General features: G+C 34.3%; 1 protein-coding gene across 2 annotated transcripts; it reads left to right on the plus strand.

The window, feature by feature from the left end:
* Positions 1-2,435: 2,435 nt before the first annotated feature.
* On the plus strand, positions 2,436-12,378 carry LOC122304113 (mitogen-activated protein kinase 20). 2 transcript variants are annotated; one of them, XM_043116176.1, is made up of 10 exons: positions 2,436-2,921; positions 4,834-5,242; positions 5,446-5,573; positions 5,735-5,794; positions 7,675-7,824; positions 7,949-8,104; positions 8,281-8,492; positions 8,592-8,693; positions 11,173-11,345; positions 11,457-12,378. In XM_043116176.1, exons 1-10 carry the CDS (start codon positions 2,898-2,900, stop codon positions 11,909-11,911), a joined length of 1,869 nt encoding a protein of 622 aa, XP_042972110.1. In that variant the 5' UTR covers positions 2,436-2,897; the 3' UTR covers positions 11,912-12,378. The 2 variants fall into 2 exon arrangements, with proteins under 2 accessions (XP_042972110.1, XP_042972109.1); XM_043116175.1 differs by lacking the exon at positions 2,436-2,921 and adding an exon at positions 4,003-4,038.
* Positions 12,379-14,156: the final 1,778 nt, after the last annotated feature.

Genomic DNA, 14,156 nt, shown 5'->3' on the forward strand with positions numbered 1-14,156 from the left:
TTTTCTAGAGCAGCTCAATATTGATAAATAATGCCTTCACAAGAATTTTCAATTTCTTATACTCTTTTAGTTAGTGGAGTATTTGGTAGATTGGACAGTTTGGGTGGTGGAGTATTCTTATTATTTTATTAGTACTTTTTACTTATTTTTTATTATTTTGTGCTACTATTTATTTTTATTTAATATTTTATTCTTACCTTTTCACTATTTTTTTCCTACTATTTTAAATATTCGAAGGGTCCTTTTAGAGAAAGCTTTTCACAATGAATACCTTAAGAACTAAAATGATCTATGTGGTGGAGTTGGATTTGGCTTTGGTTATACCCAAAAGATTAGTGGATATTTTTGCAAGCTAGGGAGGATTATATGGGGCGCACACAAATTGCAACAGTGTAAAATATGATCCTATTCTCTCTGGTAAATAGAAGAAGCCTTGAGTGTTGAGATCGAACAATGGTAAAAATGAAAACGTGTGTGTACTTTGTTTTTCTTACATTGTTTTCTAATGCTTGTTGGGTTACGTGCAAATTTAGTACTTAGATTTTCACTAGTTTGCAAAGAGGTATATCAATTTTAAATAATCTTAGGTCATAAGAAACTAGCAATAGCTTCGTTCAACACTCTTGGCAACAATGACACGTTTCAGTCAATAAAAAAAATTAAAATTTGTCGCCATACTTAAGAATGAGCTCATATATTAAAAAAATTATATTAAAAAGAGAAATATATTTTAAAATCTAACAAATTATTAAAATAATACATTTGGAAAAAATAGAGTTAAAAAAGTTGAGTCAAGAAAGACTTTCCCTGTCTCCTTCATGCAGGGTAGCCGCGAGCCACCCCGGGAACATATTCCGACCACTTCACAAGTGCTGATCTTGTCGTGTAGTTGCCGTTAGCCACCATGCGATTGAATTTTGGCACCTCGCGAACGAATTAACACCTCCCCATGAATGGAGAGGGATTTCAAAAAGAAAAAAAAAATCATTCTGACTCACGAGTTTTGCTACATACAATTAAAGTTATGTACTAATCTGCGTATTAATACTGATTTTTTTATATTCAAAGTTTAAATTAGTTCAATTTTCAATAAAATCTACTTTTTGACCAATCACATTAAATTACTGTATATATTAGTACGTAGTTGTACTTGTAACTATATTTTTTTCCTAACTTAATTGTTTCATTCTTTTATTATTTTTATTTATGTCATAGTTTTTAGATTTTAAAATATATTTTTAATTTTTTATTAAGATTCTTTAAATATATTAGCTGATGTGCATGTAAGGCGACAATTTCAGTTTTTGTTGGTTGATACGTGTTGTTATTGTCATGTGGCTTACCGTGTCATTTAAAAAAATAAAAAAGAATGAACGGTTGTAGAGTGTAATTAAGAGTAATGCTATTTATTATTTTTTTAATTATTTTATGATGTGATATTAAATTATTAGAAATTATTTATTATATTTTACTTATAAATTTATAATTTAATACTATATCGTGGAATGATGAATAAATTTTTTTATCTAATTAATATTTAGTAGTTTTTGAAAACTATGAATAATGTATCAATGAATTTAAAATAACGACAAATTGATTAGTTTAAATAAGAATATAATATGAATTTAAATAAATATGTAATTTATGTAATTTATCTCAATTGTCTACTATTTTTACCTCAAATATTCTCATATAAGAATAAGAAAAATACCATTAAGTATAAATATATTACAATGATAGTAATTGGTGCACAACAACAAATTTAATATAAAAAACTCATTTATCTCTTAATTTTTTATGTTCCACTAAAGAAAATAAAAACTTCTTATCAAATACAATGATGAAAATATAGGATATGTTTAATTCTATCATATTTTTTGTACGAAACTTTAGTTATCAAACATACTTCTGAATTTATTAGAATCGATTTAAATCGATCTAAAATTAGTTAGAATCAACAAATTGAATTGGTTCATTAGAAAAATATACTTAAATCGATTCCATTTTTTTTATTTTATAAATTGAGTGAATTGTCTTGAATCAAATTGTTTTTTCGAGTTTTGGTAATAATCTAAATACTAATTTCACATTTAATCCTAATTGTTTTTAGTTCCTATTAAAGTGTTAATCATGAATATATCCCGTATTGTTGGATTATATGTATTGAGATGCTAATGGAAATTGTGGATTACTTGTAAATATAGTAAAATTGGGAGGAGGCAATTAGTTAATTTTTTTTTTTTTAATTTTATATAAAAATGTGAACTGTACGTAATCGCTATTGCGTCTATACATAATTTACAGAAAATGACACTTCCATATCCGACGACGATATCAGTATCCATACATTTCGGATAAACAGGAGAAAGGCTCAAATACCAATACTACCCCCCACGCCGTTCTTCTACAGCTAAGCCCCTAGATTGATTCCTCATATACCTGTCTTCTCCGCTACCCTTTTTATCCTCTCCTTTTCTCTCTCCAATTTTGTCGGTGTTACAGATCTCTCAGCTACCAAGCCTCCTTCTCCCTCCTTCTCTCTCTATGTTTCTTTCTCTCGGCTTTCAATTATGAGATTGAGTGCTATATTATAGCACTTGTGTATCATAGTTTGCTGCTTGGTGTGGGAAATATTTGGGATTGGAGGGCAAGGTGTGCATGAGGGATCTGTTGCTTTTGGATTGCATTCTTCTATGTTGCGTGAAGGGATTTGGAGGAAGAAGAATAAGGAGGGACTGTGGGCTTGTGATCCGTAGCAGGGGTAGGTGGGGCAAATGTGGCTGAGTTTGACATTTTGAGCGAATTCGAGGCCTGCGTTTTCTGTGTTTCTGCCTGATCGCAATTTGGGAACAGTTTAACCTGACTCGTTGGAAACTGGTTTCTGGGCTTGGCTAAAAATGCAGCAAGATCAGAGAAAAAAGGTTTTCTTTCTAAATAAAGATTCATTCTTCGGCGAGTAATATACAACGATTGGCATTGGATTTTTGTGTCTATTTATATGTAAATCTATTATTTGATATTAAGACTGAATTTTGGTGTTTTAGAAGGGAATTTAACATTTACCATTCATTATTCGTGTCTAGAGAAAATGATGATAGGAGCAGGGTTTTATTTTATTTTATTTTTTTTGTGAAATTTAGGATCTAGGTTTTGGTGTTTGGAATTAGGGGAGTTTTTTCTATGGTGTATGATGATTGGGGCAGTGTTTGCATAGGTGAAAATTAGGACCTAGGTTCTGGTGTTTAAAATTACGGGAATTTTTTCCTGATGGTGTATGTGGGATTTGTTGGCTTCTGCTGGCTGTGGATGTGACAGTTATTGGATTTGATTATTGGTTCTGCAGGGGATGCTAATGATATTTTTTTTTGTCTTCGATAGACTGATGCCGGCTTTTTATTTGAATGCTTTTAGCTTTTAGCTTGAAATTTTTAATGCAATCAGGTTTTATTTCTATTTTGCGTTATGATGACAATTGAGAACGGGAATCGTTAACGCGAAATTTACTTTTAAAAGAAGTGGGTTTCGTTCTTATTCTGGAATGCTATCCGTTGGATTTAATGCTTATGTTTCTCTTTGGTCTCATTTCATGCCTCTCTCTCTCTCTCTTTCTCTCAGAGACACATTTTTATACGGGAAAGTTCCTCCCCACGGGGAAAATTTTCAGTTCATCTGCATCAGTTTTGGATTTTTTAGATTTTCTTCAGTAATTTTTCTTGGGTTGTACTGATCAAAAAAAATTTTCTTGGGTTGTAATTGTTTTTTGAATGTTGGAAATCATGGACCATATTCTCTTTTAAGATGGATAGAGGAGCAGTTAGGAAGTTCGAGTCTTTTTGCTGGTTTTTAAGAATCTAAATTTTTCTTGAAAATTAGAAGTGGTCGTCTCCAACAATTCTTGCTCAAGAATCTTAAGTAGTTAAGCTGACTTATTTATTTGATTCCCATTATCTTTTTGAATCAGATATAGGGGACATAGGGAATGATATCAGTCTGTGAGCACTGTACATGCTGTATGATATGGGATATAAACTGCCTTTGGTAATGCTGAGTCAAATTTGTATAAATGGGATATTCAGTTGAATAAAAATGATATTATCTTTTCTCCTGTTCTTACATAATAATATATCTGTGTTTCTGTTTTGTCTATTTATACTGCTATGACAATATAGACACACCCACACAATATTTCTATGCAGTTATACATTACCCCCAGAGCTTGCATTTCGCCCATGGATGCAAACTTTGTTACGTTAAAAGAATCGAGCATCAGCACATTAATTATAGTGGAAATCAATAATGCAAATACAAAGGCTAAGTAATATCAACAGTTATATTGATTCATGTTTTGTTGCTCTTTGCCTATTGAACAGATTATCTGATGTTTTTATAAAATGCTATATCTTCTGTTCTTCAATAAAATAAAGAAAAAACAGTTTCTTTATTTGTTGATATAGCTTGCAACTTGGATAAATGTTTAATGAAGTCTGTGCTAATCAGTCAGGTTACTTCTAGCAGAATGGGAATAATTTCCTATTAGACCTGATGTTAATTCACAACGTTTCCTGTTTTGCCATTGGACATGCTTTGTCTGTGTCCAGCACTACTAATACGCTCTTTGTTGGCATGCTTGCTTCATCTCTCTTCTCTTTCTTTCGGACCTTTCTCAGTTGTCTTGTCTATATTTGTTGGAGTCTGTCTTGTCCTGTCACAATTTGTATCCAATCTTTGATGGGTTCTCTCATTTTCTTTCTGAAAGCATATATTTGATTTTTATATATCACCTTTTTCTGCTTTTGACTATTTCTTTCTTATTTGCCTTTTTTTATTTCACAGAATTCATCTGAGATGGACTTTTTCTCTGAATATGGTGATGCCAATAGATACAAGATTCAGGAAGTTATTGGGAAAGGAAGTTATGGTGTTGTTTGCTCAGCAATTGACACTCATACCAGTGAAAAAGTGGCAATAAAGAAAATACATGATATATTTGAGCACATATCAGATGCTGCACGCATTCTTCGCGAGATAAAGCTGCTTAGACTTCTACGACATCCTGATATTGTCGAAATAAAACACATTATGCTTCCACCATCAAGAAGGGACTTCAAAGATATATATGTTGTTTTTGAGCTCATGGAGTCAGATCTTCATCAAGTCATCAAAGCCAATGATGACCTAACACGAGAACACTATCAGTTCTTCCTATACCAGCTACTTCGTGCATTGAAGTATATTCACACTGGTACTTGTTTCAACCTAATTGCTCTGTAGCTTTACCCTTGACCTTGACATTGCTTCTTGAATTTTCATACTATATTTTTATTCACTTTCCTTTTTTCCCCCACCTGAATCATGTGGGTCCTAGGGTTGGGGGGGGTTGTTTACGAGGGAGCTTAGGGCTTTCTGTAAGGTGTTCATATCTAATATTTGACCACATGGGTGCAGCAAATGTCTACCATCGAGATTTAAAACCGAAGAATATATTGGCAAATGCAAACTGTAAACTTAAAATTTGCGATTTTGGTTTAGCAAGAGTTGCATTCAGTGATACACCTACAACAATATTTTGGACGGTATGTCATTCACAGATGTTAGATATATATGTTGTTTTTCAATTTATTTAATATTTTAATCTTTATAATATTTTTGTAGAGTGCATGATATATCATTTTTACTTTCCACATCCATTGAAATTAGTGTTATGCTTCAAGGAATTCTTACCTCACATTTGCAGGATTATGTTGCTACAAGATGGTATAGAGCTCCAGAGCTTTGTGGATCATTCTTTTCAAAGGTATGACTAAAGATTTTATTGCATTTTAGAGGGTAATGTTGCAGATTTTAATTCTTGATTGTTGTTTCTATTTGTGGATCATTTCCTCTATGTTCTGTGAAACAGGCATATAGGTGCCTGCAATTTTTTTTTTTTTTATAAGTAATACAAGATTTTATTCCCAAGAAATAGGCATAAGCCCAAGTATACAGGACGTATACAGAGGAAATACCTACTACTTTCCAAGAACAAAAGGAAAACTAAAACAGAATCTGGAAAATATCTTTCATTACAAAAGCTTTAGCCCACAAACTCAAAAGTACTAAAGAAGAAATCCCTAAGTTCTCCCAATGATCGTTCTTTGTCTTCGAAGCATCTCCCATTCCTTTCAAGTCATAGGCACCACATGAGACAAGAAGGAATCATCTTCCAAACATGAGCAGCATTCTTACTACCCTTCAAACCCTTCCACCCTACCAATAAATCCACCACTTCCTTGGGCATCAATGCCCAAAGTAAACCAATCCGATTCAAAACCACATTCCACAAGAACCTGGCCACTTCACAATGAAGAAAAAGGTGGTTTACAGATTCCCCATCCTTCTTGCATATGACACACCAATCAGCAATGAACATACCTCTCCTTCTAATATTTTCAGTAGTCAACACTTTGCCCAAGGAAACCACCCAACAGAAGAAAACAAATGTTTTTTTTTTCCAACAATTATATATCTTCCCACCAATGCTATGCTCATAATGTTTTGACCAGCTTTGGCTTATGTAACTGCAGTCAATTACTCTGCATGACTGAAAGGTAATTGTGAGAAAGAGATGCCGTGATTTTACATGGTCTTTGAAACTTATGGCCTTTCTAGCAGTTTATGCTCAATAAGTTTTAGAGAAATGATATTTACAATGATAGAATGCGCAAGCGCCATGCACTCATTTTAAAAGAATTGAGTAAATATGGGACCCACATAAAAAAATTAATTTTGTAATGGTGGATCCACTTTTTTTTTTAAAATGAGTGTGCAGCACTTGCACAACCCATAACTGTATTTAGCATTACTCTAAATTTTAATGAGCTTTTTCTCTGAATGAAAATTGGTGCATTAGCTTAAATATATGGCTTCAAAAGTTGAGTTATCTGTTGATCTGAAACAATTGTGAAGCAAGCTTCTGGTGATTAATGAAAGTGAAAAATAGAAAGATAGGTGAATGTATGGCATTTTCCAAGATGCTATTTAAGTGGGCTTGTGATATAGAACTAGAAATGTGTTCTTTAATAACCTCTTTACTTATTAAAAAAAGGAAGAAGATATTGAATGAGAAATGAATATGAAATATAATATTTCCATTGTAGTGCAATAGAGTTGAGCCACAGTTGAAACATATTATCATAAATCAATCCTTTATGAGCTAAGACATGATTTTTAGAGGCCACTAAATGCGCCATCCTTACTTTCTTTTAAACTTAAGTTGGAGTATTGGTGGTCAATATTAAATTAACAACTGTCTTTATTAGTTAAGGAAAAAAAACTAATGTCTATTGCTGTAGACTTTAGATAGGAAATTATTTGGCTTGATAGACTTTCAGTTGTAGTCGGCACTATTCTACTGCTGTGAGAGGGGAAGCTGGGAACACATTGAGAATAGTTAAAATTACAACCCAAGCATTACCAGGTGACAACCAATAAATATGTAAAATACTCATAGAAAATTACATCAATACAAAGTGTGAGATCTCTGAATCTTTGGAACATCACATTGACATAAAAAATTAGTTTGTGCCAATGTATTATGTGTCAGAATAATGTTCTGCATGTAAAAAACCTAGCTCTAGTTCTTGCATAGTTTTGACTTATTATTCTCAGACTCAAATTATATGGCTCTTGATGCAGTATACCCCAGCAATTGATATCTGGAGTATAGGCTGCATATTTGCCGAGGTATTAACTGGGAAGCCACTTTTTCCTGGAAAAAATGTTGTACATCAGCTGGATTTGATGACTGATTTACTTGGGACGCCTTCATTAGATACCATTTCTCGGGTAGGCAAACTGTTTCTCCTGTGTAACATCGATCATTCACTCCATTCAAATTCCGTGCTTAAAGTATGCTTGAACTGTAAACTTTCTTGCTTGAAATATATACTTTCTTCTGTGTTTGATCCAGGTTCGTAATGATAAAGCAAGGAGATACTTAACAAGCATGAGGAAAAAGCAGCCTGTGCCATTTGAACAGAAGTTCCCAAATGTCGATCCTTTAGCACTTCGACTATTGGAAAGGTTGCTTGCCTTTGATCCAAAAGACAGGCCTACTGCTGAAGAGGTTTGTCTTATCATATTGTGCCATTGCCATGTGTGCCTTATTTTATGCTATTCTTTTCCTACTGAAAGCCTGGGATTACATATGTAATTTATATAGCATATGCTGCCTTAATTTCTTTTATTTATACTCTTAACTATTGCTTGTCCATTGAAATTTATCGTTTGGTGTTATATCAGGCGCTTGCTGATCCTTACTTCAAGGGACTGGCTAAAGTTGAGAGAGAACCTTCCTGCCAACCTATTACAAAGATGGAGTTTGAATTTGAGAGGCGAAAGGTCACAAAGGAGGACATACGAGAGCTAATTTTCCGTGAGATACTTGAGTATCATCCTCAACTACTAAAAGACTACATGAATGGAACTGAGAGGGCTAATTTTCTCTATCCAAGGTTCTAGCTATAGTTGCAATTTGACTTTCTTCGTCATATGGAAATATGGGTTAAGGATCTCTCTCTATTTCTCCTAATTTGGTTACACATTATTTACAGTGCTGTGGATCAATTCCGAAAGCAGTTCGCTTATCTTGAGGAAAATGGTAATAAGAGCGGACCAGTACTTCCACTTGAAAGAAAGCACGTGTCTCTTCCAAGGTAAATGCATTTTTTAGCTGCTCTTCCATAGTCTTTCTGCAGCTTCTGTTATATTTTCTACATATACACAACATGATCATGACACAGTTAGAATTTGTTAACATCTCATATAGTTTGCTGTGTTGTTGCTTGCAGACTAGTTGTAGTTTTTTTTATAAGTAATAAATAAAAACTTCAACAAAATGCAGAAAAAGTTGATATCCATGTACGCTTGAAGCAAAGAAGAGAGACACCTGTTTATAAAGGGGAAAAGATACAAAACGGTCTTGTAAAGCCATTAAAGTCTCTGGAAGCTGTCCAAAGGAAGAGAGTATAATGGAAAAAAGTCTTGTGCTCCATCGTTTATTTGGTCCTCAAGTTTTCTTTCATTTCTTACCCTCCAAATATATCATATGAGGCAGGGAACCATTTTGACACTACTGCAATTTGTCAACTACCCCCTAATCCTCTCCCAAAGTGGAAAAGGTCCATTATTCTTTTGGGCATGACCCAAGCCAAATTAACCTGACTGAAAAATTCACTTCACAAAGTATAGCCATCTCACATTGGACTAAATGGTGATTGATGCACTCCCCACTCTTAAACATGTAACACCATTCAATCACAGCAATGTGTGTTTTCCTCAAATTAGCAATGGCGGGAATCTTTCCAGAGAGGATCCAAGGAAAAACACAGCTCAGAGGCCCAGACCACTATATTCTCTTCATAGAAAAGGTGTCGCTAATGGGAGGAATGAGGAATATAAATATCTCCGAGCTGCGATTGAATATTAAATATTGGTAAGAAGATTATCTTAACATCTTTACCTAAAAAAAAAAAAAAAGAAGCTTGTCTTAAATTCCGCTTTTCAAACTAGTGGAATCCAATAGGTTAAATAATGCAGCAAATGTATCAACCTCCCAGTCACGAGCTGCTCTAGTTGAACTTACATTCCATCGAGGGAGCTCATTATATCTCTCCGAAAGGTCATCCACAAAAGCATTCTTATCAGAGGGCACTCTGTACACACGGGAAAACTTCCTTAATAGCTCTGCTACCACTCCGCAAATCATGCAAGAATCTAATATCGGTACCATCTTCCACAGTTTCACTTCAATGAATCAAATCTAATATGATTAGAAAACTTCTCCCAATATGTTCTTATGCTCTTCCATTATCTCGTCTGTGTACTTGGGCTATGCCTACTCTCTTCTATCAATAAAATCTTATTTTACCAATAAAAAAAATCCCACCCCATAAGTTCCTCAGACCTTATCATAATACCGCCGGCTCCAAGAACATTTGTATTTAGCTTCTACAATTACTCTCCAGAATGCCTCTCTCGTTCTGATAGCACTAAAGCTGCTTCCCAAATATTGCACAATTAAAGATCAAGTTCTGAACTCTTAAACCATCCTCAGAGATCGAAAAACATACTTTGGCCTAATGATGTGAAATTTGACCTCTTCTTCTAACCCCCTCCCCAAAGGAATTTCCATTGTAGCATATCTAGGTGGTTAGCCACACTTGATGGAAGCAGAAAATAGATACATGAAATAAGAAGGCAAATAGAAATTGTTCTTGATTAAAGTAATCCTACTACCTTTGGAAAAATACATCCTTTTCCATTCAGCCAGCCATTGCTCAATCTTCTCAATAACCCTTCTCACGTTACGCTTGCCCTGAATGTGGCCCCCAATGAAAGGCCAAGGTTATGTCATATCCCAGACTATCAGCATCGCTGACTTGACTCACTACAACCAACTCTTTAAAGATAATGGAAGCGGTAGCTCAAAATTTCTAAAATTCTTGTTAAAAATGGTAATAAGGTATTGACAATTATCTTATACCAATTGTGTGCTTATATTGGTTGTAAAACTAAAGTGTTAAGGTGTGAGATTCAATTGGCCATTGCTTGTTCCACAGCCTGTTCCCTTGTTTGGTTACATGTAGTCCCCTTGATAAGCCCTTATTCATTGTGAGACCTATTATAATTCCAGCCATTTAGTCTGTTTTTCTGTTTGAAGGATTTGATAGTGAACCTCCCTTTTTTTCCAGGGTGTAAATGGAATTTAAATGTACATGTAATATTGTTGTAGCTACGGGAATAGAAACGGAAGGGTTTGAGTTTCACAATGTGAAAAACTTGAAAACTCATTTAAGAGAAAAATGGAAAGAGGATATGGTGAAGATGTCTTCTTTTATTTGGGTTTGACCTTTCAGTGTGATGGAGGTATCGCAAATATATGCATCCAGTTGTCTGCACACTTGTGTACATTAAACTGAGTTAATTGACTTCAACATCCATCCCCCCTACTATTTCCTCTGGAAACACGTCATGAGACATGGGTGGGATTTTATTTCATTTCGCCATTATGGCTTACAACTACATTACTAGGGCATAGATTTCATGTTCAAACGGGACGCACTCCATGCTCATTTTACTTTTACACTCTGCGTGGTTGTGAAATTCAACTTTCCATTTCAATGATATTCACAGGTCTACAATTGTACATTCAAGTACAATCCCTCCGAAAGAGCAATCAAATATTGCTTCCTCCAAAGATCTACAAACTGCAGAGGTGGGATACAACAAAAACTCCAGAGATAAAGATGGAATTCAATTGAATGTTGGGAGAACCATGCAGACATCATCACAGAGGATTCCACTCGGTACCCCCTTTCTGTTGCAACTGTGTTGAAGTCTTTTTTTTTTTTTTTTTTTTTTTTAAAGCATATTTTAACTAAATTTGTTTCTCTGCTTTTTTTTTTTTTTTAATCCAGCCAAACCTGGAAAAGTTGTTGGCCCAGTTGTACCATATAGTAATGGAAACGTCAAGGATGCTTATGATCAAAGAACGGCTATGAGAAGTGCAGTCCTACCTCCGCAGGGTGTCCCTCCTGCATATTATTATCGCAAATCTAGTTCTGGAAATCAAGAAAGATCTGCAACTGAAACTCAGAGGGATTTATCCTTTCAAGCAAAACAATCCCCTCAATGTGTCGTGGCTGCTGCGAAATTAGCGCCAGATGTAGCTATCAACATTGACAACAACCCTTTTTTTATGACACGGGCTGGAGTGACCAAGGTAGAACACATTGATGATCGAATAGCCATAGACACAAATTTGCTGCAGGCAAAGGCTCAGTATGGTGGGATTAGTGCTGGTTCTGCTGCTGCGACTGCTGCACAAAGAAAGGTTGGGTCTCTTCAGTATGGTATGACGAGGATGTACTAAAGAAAAAGTTGTCACAGCTATTTCGGCAAAATGAAGTAATACACGCTGAGGAAGGCTTTCTTGGGAATGTGATAGTCATTCAGGGTTCGAGTGAGTACAAAGAATGAGGAGATGGACCAATTTCCGCGAAAGAACCCGCTTTCTCTATGTTAGACGCTTAGTGTTTGTCACGGGAAACAATATTTTAGTTAAATTACATTTTCAAATTCATAGAAACTTCTTCCTTCCCCCCCCCCCCCCCCCCCCCCCCCCCAATTTAAATAGTGATAACTAGGCTTAGTAGGCCATATAAGTGTACAGATGGATCATTTGTACGATGTCTGTTTCTCAGTGAAGTCAGTTCGCATATATTGTTTTTGGCATGTATAAAAAAAAATAGACTGGTTTTCGCCTTGGGGGGTTATTCCGAGTTTTCTTGTTTGATTATTAGGTTATTATATGACAAATCTTATTCCTGTTGTCTCTAATATTTTCCAGTCGGAATTAGGAAACAAAAAGTGCACAACATTTTTAAAGAGTTGGTGCGAGTTTCTCCAGTTCCACCTCTTTAACGCTCAAATTCGATAACAATCTGAATATGATGTATGCTCATGTGGAAAGACAAGCATGGATATCTGATTTCTTCCTGACCTCTTGTCGTGTGAACTGCATTGCAATATCTCTCTTTTTGTTTTTCTTTTTTTTTACCATCAAACATATAACGAAAAGAGTGATGGTTTGTAAAAGTTACGCGTAAGTCTTTTGTAAAAAAGTAGACATCATTATAAAAGTGTAAAAAAACTTTTTCTTTTTTAGTGGGACCCATATTATTACAAAAGGTCTGTACGAGACCTTTTTTTTTTTAGAACTTATATCTAACATCACTTATGAAACTAATTACTTGTGGACTAATTATTTATGGAGTGAATTATTCGGATTACTTTTGTTAAAAAGTCAACTAGCCTGACTCAAGTAAAATAAGAGATCATTCCATTACATGCCATCCGGGTTAACCTAGTTTTTTAGTGTTGATATTCTTACGTACACGTTTTAATCAATCTATTTAAAATAATTATCACATGCTTTAGCTTGTTAGAATACATGGAAAAAAGATCTACTTTCTACATTTGCACTTATTGGTTCATAAAAAGTTGAAAGAAAATAATTAGTCTACAAAGAGGTTCAGATAAAACTACAAATGTATGTAGCTATGGTACTTAGATTATAAAACTTTATTTATTTATAAGGAAAATGGTTTACTTACAACTATTATAAAGCAAATATAATGTACTACATCATGCCATATCATTTTACGAGTTAGGGTTTTGTTAATCTCTTTGTTGATGTACTAGTTCTCATAATTGAAATTATAATACCCGAACCTGTTTAGGGAAAATCCTATGTCAAACAAATTATCTATGAGATGATTGGGAAATGAGATAGGATGAGAAATATGTGAATAGTAGTGAAATTGTTTGTGAATAGTAATAAAATAGTTTGAGTTAAGATATTTTATTAGATTTTGGGAAATGAGATAGAAAAAGTTGAATAAAAATATTATAAAGTAAAAATATTAATTGAATTTAATTTTTAATATAATTTTTATTTTGGGATTTGAAAAAGTTGAATTATTTTTTGTATTTTTTGTTTTGAAATTTGGAAAAATTATAATGATTATATGAAAAAGTTAAAGATTTGAAATTGAAAAGTGCGTGAGTGATGTTTGGAAAGCAAATAAGATGAGATGAAACCATCTCTATTCCCAAAGAACCTCTTAAACTAATCCCTTTCTCCATGTATACTTTTTTTAGTTAGGAGTCTTCATTATCAACTCTTAATAACCATCCTTTTATTCCTAAAATGATTTTGTCATCTTGAAAATTATTTTTGTGAGGGCTGTGTTGAAGCAAGAGAAGAGAGACCTCTCGAGGAAGAAAGGCGGGCGACAAGGAGATAGTCGAGCAAGCAAAGTGTAGCTAGCCAAGGAGAAGGGTGAGCATAACTATGTAGAAAGCCTGACAGACATGGTTCAACATCGTGTGATAAAGGACTTTTTGCCCTACACCAGAGGAGCAAATGATGTGTCCTCCGAGATTACATGGAGGTGCTCATAGAGCGTTAGGTGTCATACACAAAGGCCCATACTCCATAAGAGATGTCACTTCTTGATTGAGCCTGTGAAAAAAGATTACAAACATGCAAATCATATTGTTTGACCTCAGAAATATGACCCAAGGCCACATGGGAGACTCTTATTAGGGAAAAG

Source organism: Carya illinoinensis, chromosome 3 (assembly GCF_018687715.1).
Source record: "Carya illinoinensis cultivar Pawnee chromosome 3, C.illinoinensisPawnee_v1, whole genome shotgun sequence".
NCBI lineage: Eukaryota > Viridiplantae > Streptophyta > Magnoliopsida > Fagales > Juglandaceae > Carya > Carya illinoinensis.